The sequence below is a fragment of the Mrakia frigida genome (genome assembly GCF_051309035.1).
Source record: "Mrakia frigida strain ATCC 22029 unplaced genomic scaffold BDY24scaffold_20, whole genome shotgun sequence".
Classification (NCBI taxonomy): domain Eukaryota; kingdom Fungi; phylum Basidiomycota; class Tremellomycetes; order Cystofilobasidiales; family Mrakiaceae; genus Mrakia; species Mrakia frigida.
Window position 1 is genome coordinate 355,937 of NW_027481261.1, and position 17,077 is coordinate 373,013.

The window sequence follows — 17,077 nt, forward strand, 5'->3', positions numbered from 1 at the left end:
CGGGGATTCAAGGAAGCAAAGACGAAACGAAACGAAGTCGACGCGTCGCGTCTCGAGGCGGGAGCTTTCAGGAGGCCCTTCTCGTCTCTTCCCTCATCAGATCACCTACAACTGTTTCCACCTCCAGATCACATGATCTCCTGTGTATCACGATGGTTTTCTCGTTCAACAAGGCTCCCTCTCTCCCTCTCCCGTTCCTGCTTTCCGACCTCACTAGGCGCGTCGTAAAAAGTTGATCAACTCCTTCACTCGTCATCTCAGCTCCTCCGGCCACTCCTCCCTCTTCCTCCACTCCCCTCTCTCCCCACACCTCAGGTTCTTCTCGTACACCTCTCCTCGCTTCCCATCCCTCGGTCCACCAAGAGGAAGGAACCACTTCCACGTCTCCTCTCCCATTACGGCCGTCCAGTTTCGACGCGTCCCGAGCCAGAAGGGGTTTCCTTCCTTGTAAGGGGACCCCCAGTCCGCTCTAAGACGAGCCAGATTGGCTCGTTTAGTTCTGAGGCGAAGAAGGGCGAAGGTGGGAAGGTCAGCGAGAGAGAGAGAGAGAGAGAGAGAGAGAGAGACGAGGAGGAGAAACGAACGCTGTTGGGAAGAAGCCGTGCCGCCGTTGAAGGGCTGCTGATTCTCGTTCTCGGAAGGACTGGAGGAAAAGGGAAGGGAAGCAAGTCAGCGAGCGAAAGGGAAGAGAAGGACACGGGGGAGGGCGCACAGCGACTCGAAGAGTTTCGATGGTGCTCATGTTGACGAGGATGAGGAAAGCGTGTGTCCAAGTCATGGAAGCGGTGAAGGCTGTGAAAAGTACGGATCTGAAGAGAAGAAACGAGTCAATCGGACTGGTCGAAAAGATGAGGAAAGAGGAGAAGCTGAACGAACAAGACGACTGGTAGGAGGAGAGAAGCACAGGTATCAGTTCAGTTGGACGAAGGAACGACGAGAAGAAGAGAGAGAAGGGGGAACGAACTGATGGAGATGATCATTGGATCATATTCGCTCCCTCGGAGCGAGATGGCGGAGATGATGAGGGAGTAGACGCTGAAGAACGTCGAGTAAATAACGAAGACGAGGAAGAATTTGTGATTCCGAGCACCGACACAGGTGCCGACCCATGGACTGATGGGAGAGGAAGAGTCAGGGAAAATGACAGATCGTGCAAGGAAGAATCCGGCTCTCACCAGTGGTGATCCTAGAAAGAACAGAGGGAAACGATCAGTGACGCGACGAGCAGAGAACAAAACCGAAAAGAGACGCGTCAAACTCCGTACTCACCATGTTCAGCACACAAGTACCACACATCCGACAGTGATGAGACCTCTCTGGCTTTACAATCTCGCAGAAACCACACCAACGCCCATGAACCTCAGGTTCGAAAGGAAATCTCTCGACCCATTCTCCTTCGTCCTGCCGAGCTCCTGATGCCCCTTCTTCCGCTCGTCGTTGTGCCAGCAACGGAGGAGACGAGCAGAGACCTCCATCGTGGTTCGAAGTAAGCTTTGGGAGAGCTGACGAAGGAGGAAGAGCGGGGGGAGGAATGGGAAGAGGGTTGGTTGGCCGAGGAGAGGGTGGGCGTTGTTCGTCGGTCTCGAAGGCAGGAAGGGAGGGAGTTGGAGGAGGTGAAGTATTGGAAATCGCTTGAGGATTGGATAGGGGAGTGTGAGGTTGAAGGTGGTAAGGGTTGGTGGGGATTTGGAAGGGAGGAACGTACTGTTGTCGAAGGAAGTTAGCGGTGCGTGAGCTCGAGCAGTACAGAGGATGGGGCAGAGACGGAATGGTGAAACTCACGTCTTTGGCGAAACCAGGACCCGTGAGAACGATCTTGGTGTAGCTCCAGAAGAAAGGGAAGAGTAGAATGCTGAAGATGACGAGGAAGGCGGCTGGGAGAGGGAGGAGGAGGAGAGGTGAGCTCGGGTTTGGTGGAGAAAGGGACGACTCGACTCACTTCCTCTTCCTCTGGATCCAACTCGAGAAGTTCCATGCAGCATGGGCACGCATATGCGACCTATCACGACATAAGATGTCCAAGCCATGATGGCGACGACGAGGCTGAACGAAATGGAAGGAAGGAGAGGAGGATGTGAGCTTCGACGTTTCGGTTCTTCTGAGAGCTCGCCTGCCCTTCATTCCTGCCCAGATTCTCCAGCGTTCGAGCGAGGCCCCCCAGAAGAATGCCCAGCTTCCCTATCTCGGTAAAGACCAAGCTCCGAGTTGGAGAGGGAGAAGGACCAACTCACCCTATTGCGAACTTGCGGCCGAGCCAGGAATCGCTACTCCCAGCTTTGGCCTCTGCTTTGGCTAGATTCTCCTCGATAGTCTCTCGAAAAGTCTTGATATGGAACTTCTTCTTAGGTTTCTGAGCCGGTGGATTTGTCGAGGAGGGAGGTTTCTCGTGTTGAAGAGCGGCGGAGAGAGGGGTGCTGGTGTCCGTCGAGCTGTGTCGAAGGTGTTGCTCGCTGGAGCTCGCTCGAGAAGAGGACGACGACGGAGTAGGATCGGCTGGGAGGTGGGAAGGTGGAGAAGAGGGCAACGAGTTTTCCATAACTCTGGTGGTCGAGCTCTTTGTTGTGGTATAGGGAAGGGAGGAGAGGGTAGAAGTGAGCTCGACTTCGCCCTCCCCCCTTTCAAGACGTCATCGCTCTTTTTCTTGAGGAGAGAAAACATGTGAGCTCAGATTCGAGAACTATAGATCCCTCCAAGCTCTCCTCACATAATCCTCTTTTTTTTTTTGGGAGACCAAGGCAAACGGGGGAGGGGTCGTTTCGCTTCGAGCTCAACCTCCCTTCGAACTCCCATCAACCCTCAACCTCCTCCTCCTTTTCCCTCTCACTCAAGATGAATCAAGACGCCTCTTCTACCTCAGCTCAAGCTATAGTCGACGGACTATGGAAGGTACCGCTTCTCTCCAACTTTTCGAAGGCTGGATGGATGCGAGGGAGGAGAAGAGGAAGAAGAACGTCGAGCTCACTACTCTGTTTCCTTCCCTCTCTCCTTCCCTCCAGCACATCACAACCGAACGAGAAACGCTCCTCACAGAGAACAAAGAACTCACGTCCATAAACTCTACTCTCGTCTTTCGAAACACGTACCTCGAAGGAGAGCTGGAGAAGGTCAACAAGAAGAGAGCAGGAGGGGGGAGCTCAGGGAGGGAACTCTCAGATGCACTGAACGTTCGTTCCTCTCTGTTCCTCATCCTTCTCGCCTGTTATCTCTTAATGGGAGGAAGTCAAGAAGGCCCGTCTGACACTACTTCTGTCGGTTCTTTCCAGGACACGGATCACGACACGGACGACTTTCGACGTCTCGAGTCGTTCGCTCGCGGCTCTGCCTTCATCCCCTTCCCTCCTTCCGTCAACCACAACTCCTTCCGAAAAGCCTCTCATCCCGATGTCTCTTCCTGGCCCAAGGCGAGTCGACTTCTTTGTAGCCGTAGCCGCCTGGGTGGTTGTATGCGCCTTCGAACTCGCCTCCCTGACTTCCTCCTCCCTTTCTCCGTCAGGCCCCCTCGAACGAAGCTCCCTCGTCTTCAGCAGTGAGTCTCTATACCTGCTTGAGTCGTATGTATTCGATACAAGCTAAGAGAGTATTTATTGGGTGGTCACAGACTCAACTTCCCAACGCCTTCGACGGCTTCCCAAACGAGATCCTCGTCCAGATCCTTCATCATCTCCATCAGCCCTTCCACTTCTTCCACTACTCGAACGCCATCCTTGGAATCGCACATCCTTCTCTTGGATCGACACCTTGGAATCCAGTCGGACTTCAACTCGTCTGCCGTCGATGGAGGGACATCGCTCGACCTCTCTTCTACAACCAAGTCGCGTTCGACTCCGGAGACAAGCGTGCCATTCGTCTGGGTGCAGAGATCAGCCAAGGGTGCCTCAACGACCATCCTCTCAAGGCCGCAAAGGTCCTCGTCTGGTCGGAGCATGCTTGGAGCTCAGCATCGGGATCCAGGTTCTTCTTCGAACGCCTCGCCGACCGAGACAAGGAAGACCCACCCCTCGATCTTCTCGTCGTCGCGGTCTCAGGACTACCTCGAAACCTTACCGAAAGGACGAGTTCGCTCAAGACCGCCGTCGTTCTTCGAAACGGTTCGGCCTCCAACTTCGCTGCGTTGATGAAGGGAAACAGTGGAATCTGTGGATCGTTCGGACGAGAACAGCTCCTCAAGTCGTGGCCGTGGAGGTGCCATCCCTCCCACTGCCTCGCCGTCCGACTTCCCTCCTCGGATCTTCCCTCCGTCCTCAACGCGATCCTCCAGAACCTCGATCACGTCACTACGCTCCCTGGGCTTCAACTCGACTTCCCGTTCCCTCTTCCTCCCTCCCTCCTCAACGCCGTCTTCCCCATCCTCACTTCGATCCTCAGACATCCCTCCCTCCACGAAGGACGCGACTACGTCTTCGATCAGGTCGGAACTACCAAGAAGGTCGTCCTTGGGACGAAGTCGGAGAAGGAGAGGAGGGTTTTGAAGGGGAAAGTCGGACAGTTGGGAAAGTTGGAGGTCGTCGTCGAGGTCGTCGTTTTGGAGCTCTGAGAGGATGGTTGCTTCGTTCGAGGAGGGATGCTGTCAAGTGGAGGGGTGCGTGGGATCTCGTACGCTAGCCTTAGTTTCCTTAATGAGCGTTCTCTTCACTCTTGTCGAGTTCGTCCAAGGGAAGAGAGAGATCAGGTCGACGCGTCGCACCTGCGTCTTCGTCCTCTTTCTTCTTTGTGTACGTCAGTACTAAGCTCTCAACTTGAGTTCGAATCATGCAATGAAAACGCGTGTCTAGACGAAGTCAGAGACTGGAGCTGACTCGATGAAGAAAGCGGTAAGAGACGACGCGTCGTCCTGACCAAAACCTCGACCCATCTCCTCAGCCTCTCGTCCAAACACCTTCTCCTCTCACGACCCAAACTCTGCCTCCATCGATGATACCACACTGATCGATCCTCTTCGTTCGGTCCAGCACGCTTGAGGTTGGAAGTCCGTTCGAGAAGCCCGAGGAAGGAAGGAAAGCGACGAGGTGGATGAGCTGAGGTGCGATGGATAGAGCAACGTCGAGAGAAAGAGAGATAGATAATGTCAGCTAATCCATCTGATTTCGGGAAGGAGAAAGATGGAAGAGACGGTGAGCGAGACGAAGAGGAGGAAGAGAAGAAGAGGACGAACCGAGCTCGGATCTCCTGCTACAGGATTGTACTGGATCTTTTTGGACGTCAAAATGGACTGGAGGACTTGTGCGACGGTGAGATCCTGACTTCAGCGAAGAGATGGATCATGAAAGGAGAGAAGAGCGAGACGCGTCAGATTTCGCACGCGTCCGTTCGACTTCCTTCCTTCCCACTTGACATCAAACCACACTACTCAAGCGACCCATCTGAAACACAACTCACCCTTCTAAAGTACACTCCCTTCTCTCCTTCTTTCCCCGTTCCCAGCTCCTCAGCTTCTCCGGTATCTTCCCTCCCAACAACCTTCCCTTCCAAATCGATCCCAGCTCTCAAATGCCATCGGTCCTTGCGCTCCCTCACTTCCCCTCTTCCGGGAACAGCTCCTTGTTGGATTCGAAGGAGCTCGATGGCTGGAGAGAGAGCTTTACGTTTCTTTTTGGGTGCAGTAGGGACGGAGGGCGTGGAGGTCGTTGGAGGCGTTGGTTGGAAGTGCGTGGAGATGAGGGATTTGGTGAGGAGCTGCTGAGGTGTAAGAGAGAAGGTTGGAGGGTTACAGTAGTGGGAGATGGGGGTTCGATGGCTTTTGAAGATGGAGAAGAGGAGGAAGAGGGAGAGGAGGTCAGCGTCGTCGCGAGGAGAGCTCTGAGAACTCGTCGAAAAGATTCACTCACCTCAAACAGAAACCTCCTCCACACTGCTCGCACTTGACCTCATCTCCCAGCACGCTCCCGCTCCCTGAGCTTCCCTCCGGTACGGATCCATCTGGAAGGACCCAAGTTCGCATCTTCTTGAGCTCGCAGCCCGCCACCTCGCATCGTTCTCCTCTCGAGCTCGAGGGACCACCGGCGCTGCTCTTGTTTCCATATAGATTCGATGATGAGGTAGGACAAGGGTGATTGGTAGAGGAATGAAGTTTGCAGAAGACCTGTGGAAAGTGAAAGGGAGGGAAGAGAGAGTGAGCAAGGAAGGGAGGAGAGGCTGAGCTCGAGCGCTCGAGGAAGGGAGGCGATTGAGGCTCACGTTGTGGCAGTAAGGGCAAGTGAGAGGAAGGAGATCGAGAGTGTTACAGCTGTAGCAGACAGATCCGATAGGTGCGAGATCCATTTCGAGAAAATATGAGCCGTTGGCAGGGTGGAGGTTGGGAATCAAAAGAGAGGTGCGAGCTCATCCTCTTCACTCTCTTCCCCTCCCAACAACCATGAGCATCTGGCTTCATCCCCCGAATCTTTCCTTCTCCCATATCCCCGAATCACCTCCTCGATCTGAACCGACGGGTCCATCCCCTCCTCATAATCCTACGAGACACTTCCCTCACGAGGTCCTCCAGGAAAGGGAAGAAGACGGAGACTCTGCCGAGCTGACCTTCCTTCCTCCCTCACCTCCTCCTTCCTCGACAGGCTACGAACCCTTTCCCAACCTCCCGAGTCTCTCCTTTCACCTCCATATCCCTCATTCGCTCCGTCACCATCTGTCACAATTTCCAAGGAGATCTCATCGCACCTACCCTCCCCAAGAGATACGACATTCCGATCCTCGCCATCTCCCTCCCTCCTCCCCCCGTAGCACACCCCACCGGCTACTGGCACCACATGAACTCCTTCCTCGACCTTTTCAACCCTGAAACGCTCATCCTTCGAGGTCGCTTAACCTCTCCGGAGGAACCTGGGCTGGGACTCTCGTCAGTATCCCTCGGACAACCAGAAGAACGTTGGAAAGGCCCGCTCTGGAATCGCCTCACCTCTGTCGTCCTCAGCAACGCCATACCTGTCAGCAAACTCAGCGAAGACCTCAGGATCGTCAGCTCCTCCCTCTCCGGAATCGTCGCTCGGAATAAGCTAGGAGAAAGCCTCGAGTTGAAGATCTACTACGACCTCCTCGACTTGGAGGAGACCAATCGGGAAGCCGTGAAGCTTAGATTGGTGGAAGAAGCTCATATAAACTCAGGAGTTCGGTGGGCTAGGATGGAGTTCCACGTCTGGGTGGGCTCGGAGGACATGATGAAGGAGATGGAGGAGGATTTGGGCAAGGTGGGGGACGATTTCGGGCAGACGGTCTGGGTTGAGAGGAAAGGAGGACGAGCTGGGGAGAGAGATGGGCCGGATACTTACCCTGGTAGAAGGTTGGTTGCTAGTATACTCTCGGATCTCTTGTAGGATTTAAAAATATTTTGGTTGGTGAGAAGTGAGGGCGGAAAGAACGAAGCGACGACGCGTCCGACCTCGCTCGCTTTTCGCTACTTTTCTCTCCGTCATCGACGGATACAGACATACGCGAAAGTGAGGGCAATCGTTGTGATATCTTACGTTGTCTCGTCGAACAATTTTTCACAGAAAGCCGACCCTCGGAACCAAACTACGAGTCCTGTCGTCGATGCACCCCCTCACCTTCCTCCCAACGATCAATCTCCGCATCCATCTCTTCTATTTCCGGCTCACTACTGAATCTGCTTTCAGAAAAGCTCCCTCCTCGCTTTCCCCAGTGTTCCGAGGCAGACTGAGCATGGAGAGCGAACAGAAAGAAGAACAAGAACGGAAGCCTCGGCTGAGAAACGTGAGCTTCCTTCGCTTCCTTCTTTCTTCTCTCTTCCACTCCCCTAGACTATCTTACCCCTTCCTTCTTTGAGCCTAGCCCTCATCAACCTTCACTTCGCTCTCTCCCCTGCTCTTCCTTCTCCTCAAGGCGAAAATAAATGAACCCAGCTCGACCTCACCTTGTTTGACTCTCGTCTGTGCCCACTTCCGATTTGGAATCGCAGCCTCGCTCCCTTTCATTTTAGAGGCGTTAACCTTGATTCCCTCGGCTCTAATTTGCGCTCTCGCATGCTTGGACGTCTTCCAGCTCCTTCCCTTCTCCCTCCCAACGTCAACGTCCTTCCTCCTTCCTTCAGCCCTCCCTTCGCTCTCTCTCGAGACCTCTCCTCCCTCTCCCTCCTTCGCCAACCTCGCTTGAGTTTCACTCGCTCTTCGCTTTCCTACCAGATCACCACATAGAGTACTAGTGGGACGCTGCTATGGGTACATACGACCGGATTCTCGGGTGAGCTTGCCTGTTGAGCTTCGACGACTCGTTGTCTTTGGGAGCTGACTCTCTCTCTCGCTCGTTTTCCTCCCTCTCAGAGCTCTCCTTCTTGCTTCGTTCGTCCTTCTCTCCTTCTGGCCGACGCAGTAGAAGACTTGCTTACTTTCTCTCTCCTTGCTTCACTCCAGGTGGTTCAACTGCTGCTTGTTCACAATCGAAGGGCTTCAGGTTCGTTCTTCGAGCTCACTTCAGCCCTCGCTCTCTTCCCTTTCAGCCTCAGGTCGGACGGAAGAGACACAGAACGGACCTGGGCTGTAAAACAACGGTAGACAGGTAGACAGAAGGAAGGACCGAGCTCACCTTCTTCCTCTTTGTTTCACCGACGAACAGATGTACCAATACTGGACTCGCTTTCGCCTCGACTCTTGGTTCAACAAGACCTGCGTCTCGATCGCACTGTGCGCCGATATAGGAGGCATGGTAGCTACTACCAGCATGTGCTATCTCTATACTGTGACTCATTTCGGTGAGTTTGGGTCTTCGAGTTTCGTTGAGCTCTCCCTCCCTTCGATTCAGCCCGACGAGTCTCGATCTGTCGCTGATCAACCACGTCTGTCTTCTTTCTTTTTCCAGGCGACGAAGTCTACGCTCTTTCTCAACCGTGAGTATCTTACTTTGTGCTCGTCTGTCGTCGCGCCAATCTGTAATCCTAACACGATTTTTTCTCTCTCCCTCTATCTTCCTCTATCACTCCCTCCTTCGACCTCCTCGCTCGTCGCCCTCCACTTCTGCTTCGCTTCCCTCGACACCAGCTGGTCCTTTATCCTCTATGGTCTGAGTAGTGGAGTCTGCGGATTCACCTGCCAAACCTTCTTGAGCATGCGGATCTACCGCCTGTAAGTTGACCTCGCCATCCCATCGACGACGTTCGACTGATCGCGTCCGTTCCTCGTTCTTAGAACCGGTCAGATCGCCTACCCAATTTTCTTCGGACTCGTCTCCTCTGCTTCGCTCGGTGGCATCATAGCGAGTGCTGTTAAGATCACGTCCGGCACGTCGTATGCCGATAGAATCAGTGAGTCTCTCGTCTCCCCGAAGGAGGAAGCTGGTCGCAGACGAGCGCGATGATTTCCTTGCTGATTTTCCCTCTTCTTTCGTTGGATTGAAACAGAGATCTCACATATGATCTACCTTTGGCTCAGGTAAAGCTTGGTTTCCTCTCTCTTCTCCGAGCTCCGTTCTCGTCGCGTCGTCGTCGTGCTGACTCTCCCTTCCTCTCCATCGTCTCCAGTGCGGCAGCAGCGGTGGATATCCTCATCGCCTCTGCTCTCGTCTTCATCCTCTCGAGAGCTGAAACCTCCTTCAAAGCAACGGAAGGGTACGTTCTTCACAATCTCGAACTCGAACCGAAAGACGGACGGACGAGAGCTGACTTCGTTTTCCTTTTTTTTTTTTCCTTCAGTCTCCTCCGTCGCCTCATGATTCACTCCGTCACTACAGGAAGCATGACAGCCGGAACAGCAGTCATCGCACTAGCTGTCTTTGCCGTTTATCCCAACGACAACGTCTGTTCGTAATAGCCCTCTTTCTTTTCCCTTTCATCTCCTTCGACACGACGTTCTAAGCGCTTCTCGTTTCCTTCTGCCCAGGCGTCTTCTTCTCTCTTTCTCTTGGGAGGTTCGTCTCAGTTCCATCTCTTCCCTCCCTTCCTCTCGTTTCCTTTCCTGATTATCTCCCTTCCTTCCACAGACTCTACACCCTCACGATGCTCTCCAATCTCAACCGTCGAGGAACCGAATGGCCTTCCGAACCCGATCCCACATCAGGTCAAACTCCAAGGGAGTACCTTACCGGAACGAGGAACATGATCGGTGCGGAAGCTGGGTTGAACGAGATGAGTTTGAGAGGGGTGAAGGTGACGAGTGGTGAGTTTTTCTTCCTCGGTTTTTGTCGTTCCTTTCGTTCGTTGTTTCGACGCGTCGAACTGACCTCTTGCCTCTTTCCTTCCCCCCCTTCCTCTCGTTTGATCGAACTTAGAATCCATAACTCAAACCGAAGAATCCGAAGCTGCCGCTGCTGCTGCTGCTGTCGATGAAGAAGAAGACGACCGTCGTCGTGCCTTGCGTTGTCGTCCCGTCACCAACAGCCTCGAGCTGAGTACGATGGTCAGTTCCATCTCTCCCCCATCCCATCTCCTCCTTCCTTTCCTTCTCATCCTTCCTTCTCATCCTTCCTTCTCACTCACACCTTTTCCCTCCCTTCCTCTTTCGCTCCGTGTTCGCGTCCACAAACAGCACTCCGACACCTCCCCCTCCTCCACAGCTTTCTCCTCCTCCCACCACGGAGGTCGAGACCCTTCTTCCTCAACAGTAAGGGAAGAAGTTCCTTATCAGGTTTGTTCCCATCCCTCCATTCCTTTCCGACCCGCTCGCGTCCATCCCACAAACTGACTCTCCTCTCCTCTCCTTCCCTTCTCTTCGCGACGGGCAGTCCTCGAACCACAAAGACGAATGGGACGACCCTTCCCTCCCAAACGAACGGAAACCCAACTCGTCCTTTGATCTCGATCTCGAACACTCCCAGGTCGATTTGGTGACGGCGCTTGGAGGTTCGGAACCGGAACGGCGGAAGGAAGGTTGGAGGAGTTAGCGTTTTCTTTTCTTGGGGATTTGTATGGGTTTGGTGGTTTGTTTATGAGGGAGGGGGGAAAGAGGGCGAGAGGGAGAGAGGGAGGAGGCGGAGGAAGAGGAGACGCGACGGGACGAGCCCAGTTGGGAGGGAGTGCTCGACTCGGAGTTTAGAGGTGAGTCTGTCTGACCGACAGGCAGGCTAGATTCTGCCCCGTTATAAGTTTGAGCTAAACGAAGAACGAGAAAAGCTGAACGACAAGCTCGACGGCGTCGGAGTCCATTCCCTCACGTCCCTCTCTCTCTCTCTCTCCTTGCCCAAACAAAGATCGACCAGCTGCTAAAATTCTCACTAAACCCTGTATACCTCCCGCTTCCCTCATCCATCTCTACCAAAAAAAAAAAAAAGCTTTGCACGCTGACTTTTGTTTTTGCGCTTTCGTCTCAGGCCCGCTCGCACCTCCTCCCTCTCCTCCCTGTCCCCCTCTCTCCTCCTCTCCGCCCCTTCGTTCGTTCGTTCGTTGTTTCCTTCCTTCAACGACGAACTTTCTCTCCATTCTTTTCCCATTTCGTTCAGCAAACACCTTCAACGCTCTTTCAAGCTTCCCTCTCACTCGCTCGCTCATCCTCGCTCGACTCCTCTCGACGTTTCGACTTCCAAGCTCGCTCCTCCGCCCTTCCTTCCTTCCTTTCCTTCCTTGTCCTTCCAAACCAAACGTTGTAGCAGATGGATTCTTTCGATAAGACTCTGGGAGGGATGGTGGTGAAGAGGAGGAGGGATCAAGGAGGGGAGGAGGAGGAGAAGATGGAGAAACGAGGTGAGTTCGGTTGGGCTGAGGAAGGGAAGCTTCTCCTCCATGTCACACCCTTCCTTCCTTCTTTTATCTCCCTCAACGTCCCACTGACCCTCCTCCCGTTTCTCATATATCTATCCCTTCATTCTCAGCCTCCTGCCCCTCCGCAGCGTCCCTCTACACCTTCCCGACTCAATCCTCCTCCGTCGACGCCTCGAGCGGTCCTGTCGTTTTTACTTGGAACGCTGCCTGTCTCGACCCAACCATCACCAACGTCGATCTGAAGCTTTACGCACCCGAGTTGGAAAAGCCGATTATCAAGGTCAGTGCGAGGGGATTTGGGCAGGAGCGAAAGGGAGGGAGAGACAAGAGGAGAGTTGATTGAATCGTTCCTTGACCCCTGCTTCGTTTCGTCTTCGTTCCGTTTTTGTTTCTTTCGCACAATCAGGTCTGGACTGGAATCCCCGCTTCAGATGGATCCTACTCTACTACTCTTCTCCCCAAATGGTTCGTCTCTCTCTTTGCTGCCTCTCTCACCCTCCCTCCAGGCTGCTCAAACACGAAAGCTGAAACGCCTACCCCTCTCCCTTTTTCTCCTCCCTCCTCCCTTTCCTTTTTCTCTTGCCTTACAGGTGGAACTCCACCTCCTCCATCCAACTCCAAGTGACCCTCTCGGACTCCAACAACCTCGGTCTTTCCTTCCTCAGCAGCACCGTCGCCGGACCCGTCTTCAAGGTCACCTACCCTCAGGAGAAGCTGGTTACGGTCCTGGAGGGAGGATCGACCGTTGCTGCTGCTCCTGCTGATACAGGTGAGTCACAGAGAGGGAAAAAAAGCAGGTAGGAGAGAGAAGCGAGGGAACTGATCCTTGTTTTCTCAAACGACGCGTCTCTTTCGTCCAACAGCCGTCGTCGATTCCATCTACACAACCGCTTCGATCCTCTCCTCGGACGGAGGACTCAACGCCGGATCCGTCTTTGCTGCCGTCTTCTTCCCGATCGTCATCCTCCTCGCTGGGATCTTCGTCTACGTTCGATGGGCGAGGGCGAAGCAGTCGAAGAAGAGGGAGAGGTGCGTCTCCGATTTCGACGCGTCTCGTCTCGTTCCGATTCGATTCGATTGTTTTCGTTTTCAGCTTTCGGATGCTGACCTTCCCTTTTATTTTTCTATTGGCTCTCGCTTTCTCGTGTGTCGGCAGATGGAGCAAAGCTATCGGTTCGTCCCGCTTTCTCCATTTCTTCCCTCCTCCCTACCCCTCTTCTCCGAGTCGTTCCTTCCCTCCCTCCCCGAACTGAACCCTTCCCCTCTCTTCCTCGTCTTCAACGACTCAAACAGACAACCGCATGTCCGTCCTCTCCACCTCCTGGAACCCCAACTCTGGCACCTCCTCCGACCCTCGAAAATCCATCTCCTCCTCCGCCGCCAACAACAACCGTCGAACCCAAGTCGGATCCGTCTACTCCACCAGCCCCTACGACGGTCGACCTTCCCAATCCTCCTCTCACCTTCGAGACCCTTCCTCTCCTTCTCCCCAGCAGGAGATGTCCCAAACCTCGTTCGCAAGACCAGCCACGTCCGTTTTCCTCGCCACGGGAGAGCAACGAGCTTCAAGGGTGTCGTTCGCGTTCGTGGACACGCCCAACAGTAGGGTTTCGTTCGCGGAGGGATCGTCGCCAAGGGGACAGGAGTCTTTTGCTCGTGGAGGGAGGGGAGTCAGTCAGGTCGGAACTGGAAGACCTTCGATTTCGATTTACTCGACGACCGACGGGACGAAGCAGGCTGCTGGTGGTCGAGGGAGGGATAGTAGCGAGGAGATGGTTTCGCCGGATCAGGCTGCTGGACCTTGGGTTTTGGGGAACGAGGAGGAGGTGGAGGAGGAGTTGAGTTCGATGGCAGCTGTGAGGAGTGAGTTGAGCTTTGTCTCTTTTTGTTCGACGCGTCGTTTTCGTTTTGTTTTGTTTCGTCTCTCTCTCTCTCTCCCTCTCCCTTCTTAAACTGACATTGGCCTTCTCCGCTCCTCTCTTTCCTTTTACAGTGATGAATGGATCCCACAACCCCTCCGGATCGTACTCCTCCCTCACCGCGCCCAACGCGGCACTCCGATTCCCCTCCCCAGCTCACACCCTCCCCAACATCAACACCCAAACCCAAACCCCCTCGTCCCCTTACTTCCCCAACTCGACTCCCAGCTCGGCTCAAGCCTTCTCGCCCGATGCGATGCTCAGGAACTACGCGTCCGGAGGAGGACAGACGGCTGGGAGGAGGATGACCGTACTGGGCAAGCCGGGAGAGAACAATCCGTTCAGGAAGAGCATGGCTGGGGAGGTGGGGGATGAGTACGGGCAGGCGAGGTAGGTAAACTAGGAGGGCTCTCTCTTCTTTGGTTCGTTTCTCGCTGTTGGTTTCTTGCTTTCCGTTTCGCTCTCGGTCTCGCTCGTTTCTCTTTCCATTTCTTACACACCCTACGTTTCGATTCGATACCCATTCCATTCTCTCTCCAATACCTTACCCTACCTCACCCACACACTCTTTTCACTTCTCGCCTGTCCTTCGATTGCCCACGCTCCTTTCTTTCCTTTTCTCGTCCAATTTCGTTTTGGTTTCTTCGTCGTTGTGTGCTGGTTGCACTGTTTTGGCGTTTTATTTCTTTCTTGGGTTAGAGAGAGGCTTGGTTCGATGCTTTCTTCGCGACGAGGATGCTCTTGGGTTGGACGAGAACTGAAGGAGGAGGGGGAAGAGAGTTGCAACGCGTCAGAGTTAGTCCTTCTTCATTTTTCATCCTCTCTCTCTCCGACTCGTCTCGTCTCGAGGAATCGGACAAAACGGACCAGTTCATCCCTTTTCACCAGGGGTTACATGGGCTAGGGCAGCACCAGCGAAAGCACAAGGTCTCAGCAAAAGCACGCCACGTCGCGTCGCGCCCTTCTTTACCTTTTGAGCTTCGACTTCGACCTCACGGCTCTGATATGCACTGAGAGACGGTTTCAATAGGTCTGATGAGATTCTTCCTTGGCGCTATGCTGTCTTGTTGAGCCATTGTCACAGGGGTTGAAGGGACGTGCTGAGCGAAGACGGACGGCGGGAAAAAATCGAGAAAGGATGGGAGAACTTGGATATGCTGAAAGAAATGAATACAGAGGTCCTCTATATACCAGAATGAACCTTCAACGCCAAAGAGACGGAGAGATACAAAGGAACGAAGCTGAATTTCGAAACAAGGGAAAGACGGAACTCCTTCTTCGGAATCACCGCTGTTTTTGCGGGCGCTACAGTACAGCTATGCCTGATCTGGAATTACGCCTATGTCTTTGACTGTCTACGTTTTGGGTGCGAACGAGTCTCCGGTGATGGTATTCTCCCTGTCAGTTGATTTCAAGGGGTGAAGTCAGAGTCGGTCGAGACGAGAACGGCCCTCGCATGCGTCCAAATTCTTACCTGAGATACTTTTTTTCGCCCCTATTGGTCTTACGAGCTGTTTTGAATCAAATTTAAACCTCTCATTAGATCTGTAGTCTCTGTAGGGTAGTTAGCAGGCTCTTAGTCCTGATCGCGTCTGCGGTTCGACGCTCTCGCACCCATCCTCTTCCAAGTGCTTCGCTGGAAGAGTCGCTTCACTGACGGTAGGATTTTATGCATTGTTTCCCTCTCTCCCGTAGCTCTCTCAATATTTTTCCCGATCAACGAAGCAAAACGGCGAGAGATCAGCAAAGAAGGGTCACAATTGCTAGAAATGGTAGAAGAGAGGATGGCCGAGGAGGAGGAAAGAGAAAGAGAAGAATATATAGCTACATGAGGCTAATGCATAATACATAGATCAAGAGGGGAGGGTGTGAGTGTGGCGGGGAGGCGGAGGGAAGAGGAGGAGGAGAGAGAGACGCGTCGGTCGAGAGTGCTATCTCTTCTTGTTCCTCCTCCCTTGGACGTAGCTGGACTGCAAGAAGGAAAGAGAGACCAGATTACGAAGAGTCAGCCAATGGAAACGGTGAGGCGCGATTGCTCGAGCAGGAGGCGAAGGGGAAAGAAAACGAACGATAGAAGTTCCTGCTCTCAACGACGACGCGTCTCCATCCTTCTCCTTCATCGTCGACCTCTTCCTCCTCTGAGCTCGTTCCTGATTCGTTTCCTTCGGCCTTCGTTTTCTTGAATGAGCCTGATTGGACGAGCTTGACGTGGAGACCGAGGCGGAGGAGTTGAGGTGGGAGTTGGAGGGAGGAGCAGGGAGACAACCGTCGGACTCCGGAGGAGTCGAGGACGAAGAAGGTTGACGAGAGCCTGAGGTCGGACGAACGCGAATGAGGAGGCTTCAGCTTCTCTACAGGCATACCCGAAGAGATGTAAAGAACCAAGGAACGTTGTTGGAGCAGAAGTCTCACCGTAATAGGTTCGTATGCGACAAGCTCCTGAAAAATGCAAGAAACGAAGAAAGTGGTGGCGAGTCAATGTCAGGTGCGAACGAGTAAATGAATGCCTTCAAGGTGATTAGACCTACCTCTGCTGCAAGGTATCTCTCTCTTCCGTGACCTGGAGAGCAAGGAAAGAGAGGGAGGGGGAGGAAAGCGTCGAGGTCAGCGTGAGAGCGACGCGGAGATCGGAAAGAGGGACAGAGGGAGAGAGACGAGCCTTCTTGATGGTTTCCTCGAAGGAACGGATGGAGGCATGCATGTGCGTGAGCTGCGATTTGTTGCTAGATACGGAGAGGACGGAGGTCTCGGTCAGCTTCCAGGAAGGTTTTCGTTCGTTTCTTTCCTCTCCTCCTTGCTCACCTGATGTTTCGAGAGGTCGAATCTTTGGCCGTGAAGGAAGCTTGAGCTCGGCTTCGGATCATGGTGATCCTCTCCGATGTAGAAGCAGACGTGGAAGCTGACCTGGAACAGTAGGAAAGAGTAGGGGAGAGGGAGGAAAGGAGAGGGAGGGGAAGGCGAGGAGACGATGAGCTCGTGAGCTGTGAGGGAGGTGGATCATTCCCCTACTCCAAGGAATTCGCAGCTCACATAAGGTCTACAGAAGAGCCGACAGGGAGACTGAGTGTGCCTAGATGGGAAGAGTGAAAAAAGAGGAGGAGGAAGAAGATGACGGTTTGGGAGAGGGAAGGACAGCGCCCTCGAAATGAGTTCAACTCGATAGGAGAGTAGTCTCGAAACCCTCCTAGTCTCGAAACCCTCCCCTCTGGGTCTGGAGACACTTGTAATCGTCCTCCACAGCTTCCGTTTTTGCTTTTGGAAGCCGAAGTCTGCAGTAAAATGTCATGGGAAAGCTTGAACTTAAACTTTGAACCGTTCGAATTTTTTACATCGGTTCTGTATCAGTCAGAATCGAAGAACAGTGGGAAGGAAAGCAGTTATAGACTTTCTGAGCTTTGAGCGTCTTGATCAATACTCCAGTTTCTTGAATGCGAACTCTTGGAACCCGAGCAGCTTTGCGGCGTCGGGGAGACGAGCTCAAAGTCGTCAAAACGCGCCCTGAGGGGAGCTCGCCGCGACTTCC

General features: G+C 53.6%; 7 protein-coding genes across 7 annotated transcripts; 4 read left to right on the forward strand and 3 right to left on the reverse strand.

Annotated features, from left to right (window-relative positions):
• Positions 1–92: 92 nt before the first annotated feature.
• Positions 93–2,736, reverse strand: BDY24DRAFT_435376 (DHHC family palmitoyltransferase). The gene is made up of 10 exons (XM_076644174.1): positions 2,232–2,736; positions 1,940–2,043; positions 1,783–1,874; positions 1,270–1,704; positions 1,176–1,186; positions 965–1,113; positions 877–883; positions 713–809; positions 585–643; positions 93–499 (listed from the first exon to the last, which is right to left on the reverse strand). The coding sequence occupies exons 1-10, from the start codon at positions 2,534–2,536 to the stop codon at positions 253–255; spliced, it is 1,506 nt and encodes a 501-aa protein (XP_076495590.1). The 5' UTR covers positions 2,537–2,736; the 3' UTR covers positions 93–252.
• BDY24DRAFT_392886 (uncharacterized protein) lies at positions 2,708–4,580 on the forward strand. Its single transcript, XM_076640984.1, has 3 exons — positions 2,708–3,164; positions 3,264–3,526; positions 3,599–4,580. Exons 1-3 carry the CDS (start codon positions 2,880–2,882, stop codon positions 4,113–4,115), a joined length of 1,065 nt encoding a protein of 354 aa, XP_076495591.1. The 5' UTR covers positions 2,708–2,879; the 3' UTR covers positions 4,116–4,580.
• A 144-nt stretch (positions 4,581–4,724) lies between these two features.
• Positions 4,725–6,291, reverse strand: BDY24DRAFT_392890 (AN1-type zinc finger protein). Its single transcript, XM_076640985.1, has 5 exons — positions 6,175–6,291; positions 5,826–6,079; positions 5,377–5,734; positions 5,153–5,236; positions 4,725–5,015 (listed from the first exon to the last, which is right to left on the reverse strand). The coding sequence occupies exons 1-5, from the start codon at positions 6,256–6,258 to the stop codon at positions 4,857–4,859; spliced, it is 939 nt and encodes a 312-aa protein (XP_076495592.1). The 5' UTR covers positions 6,259–6,291; the 3' UTR covers positions 4,725–4,856.
• Positions 6,292–6,351: 60 nt separating this feature from the next.
• On the forward strand, positions 6,352–7,331 carry BDY24DRAFT_392892 (uncharacterized protein). Its single transcript, XM_076640986.1, has one exon. It carries the CDS (start codon positions 6,744–6,746, stop codon positions 7,305–7,307), a length of 564 nt encoding a protein of 187 aa, XP_076495593.1. The 5' UTR covers positions 6,352–6,743; the 3' UTR covers positions 7,308–7,331.
• An 833-nt stretch (positions 7,332–8,164) lies between these two features.
• BDY24DRAFT_416217 (DUF6534 domain-containing protein) lies at positions 8,165–10,821 on the forward strand (the record flags this gene model as incomplete). Its single annotated transcript, XM_076643558.1, has 15 exons — positions 8,165–8,190; positions 8,271–8,288; positions 8,361–8,400; positions 8,563–8,698; positions 8,806–8,833; positions 8,985–9,068; positions 9,132–9,247; positions 9,344–9,374; positions 9,464–9,550; positions 9,635–9,741; positions 9,822–9,849; positions 9,922–10,097; positions 10,210–10,337; positions 10,467–10,541; positions 10,663–10,821. The coding sequence occupies 15 exons, from the start codon at positions 8,165–8,167 to the stop codon at positions 10,819–10,821; spliced, it is 1,239 nt and encodes a 412-aa protein (XP_076495594.1).
• A 489-nt stretch (positions 10,822–11,310) lies between these two features.
• BDY24DRAFT_105822 (uncharacterized protein) lies at positions 11,311–13,741 on the forward strand. Its single transcript, XM_076635825.1, has 7 exons — positions 11,311–11,617; positions 11,746–11,915; positions 12,042–12,100; positions 12,226–12,404; positions 12,499–12,664; positions 12,792–12,808; positions 12,929–13,741. The coding sequence occupies exons 1-7, from the start codon at positions 11,527–11,529 to the stop codon at positions 13,585–13,587; spliced, it is 1,341 nt and encodes a 446-aa protein (XP_076495595.1). The 5' UTR covers positions 11,311–11,526; the 3' UTR covers positions 13,588–13,741.
• A 1,744-nt stretch (positions 13,742–15,485) lies between these two features.
• Positions 15,486–16,418, reverse strand: BDY24DRAFT_416219 (uncharacterized protein; the record flags this gene model as incomplete). Its single annotated transcript, XM_076643559.1, has 6 exons — positions 15,486–15,524; positions 15,624–15,865; positions 15,945–15,993; positions 16,083–16,114; positions 16,210–16,277; positions 16,357–16,418. The coding sequence occupies 6 exons, from the start codon at positions 16,416–16,418 to the stop codon at positions 15,486–15,488; spliced, it is 492 nt and encodes a 163-aa protein (XP_076495596.1).
• Between the last annotated feature and the right edge of the window lie 659 nt (positions 16,419–17,077).

Bases quoted from the DNA above. Each gene is read 5' to 3' on its own strand.
- BDY24DRAFT_435376 (XM_076644174.1), bottom strand. From the start codon at position 2,536: ATGGAAAACTCGTTGCCCTCTTCTCCACCTTCCCACCTCCCAGCCGAT. The intron at 1,705-1,782 runs GTGAGTTTCACC...CTTCGACAACAG, and splicing joins GTCCTGGTTTCGCCAAAGAC to TACGTTCCTCCCTTCCAAAT. The intron at 500-584 runs GTTCGTTTCTCC...TCTTCGCCTCAG, and splicing joins CACGGCTTCTTCCCAACAGC to AACTAAACGAGCCAATCTGG.
- BDY24DRAFT_392886 (XM_076640984.1), top strand. From the start codon at position 2,880: ATGGAAGGTACCGCTTCTCTCCAACTTTTCGAAGGCTGGATGGATGCG. The intron at 3,165-3,263 runs GTTCGTTCCTCT...GGTTCTTTCCAG, and splicing joins AACTCTCAGATGCACTGAAC to GACACGGATCACGACACGGA. The intron at 3,527-3,598 runs GTGAGTCTCTAT...GGGTGGTCACAG, and splicing joins AAGCTCCCTCGTCTTCAGCA to ACTCAACTTCCCAACGCCTT.
- BDY24DRAFT_392890 (XM_076640985.1), bottom strand. From the start codon at position 6,258: ATGGATCTCGCACCTATCGGATCTGTCTGCTACAGCTGTAACACTCTC. The intron at 5,237-5,376 runs GTGAGTTGTGTT...CGCTGAAGTCAG, and splicing joins AGGGAGTGTACTTTAGAAGG to GATCTCACCGTCGCACAAGT. The intron at 5,016-5,152 runs GTTCGTCCTCTT...ATCGCACCTCAG, and splicing joins TAGCAGGAGATCCGAGCTCG to CTCATCCACCTCGTCGCTTT.
- BDY24DRAFT_392892 (XM_076640986.1), top strand. From the start codon at position 6,744: ATGAACTCCTTCCTCGACCTTTTCAACCCTGAAACGCTCATCCTTCGA.
- BDY24DRAFT_105822 (XM_076635825.1), top strand. From the start codon at position 11,527: ATGGATTCTTTCGATAAGACTCTGGGAGGGATGGTGGTGAAGAGGAGG. The intron at 11,618-11,745 runs GTGAGTTCGGTT...CTTCATTCTCAG, and splicing joins GGAGAAGATGGAGAAACGAG to CCTCCTGCCCCTCCGCAGCG. The intron at 12,101-12,225 runs GTTCGTCTCTCT...CTTGCCTTACAG, and splicing joins ACTACTCTTCTCCCCAAATG to GTGGAACTCCACCTCCTCCA.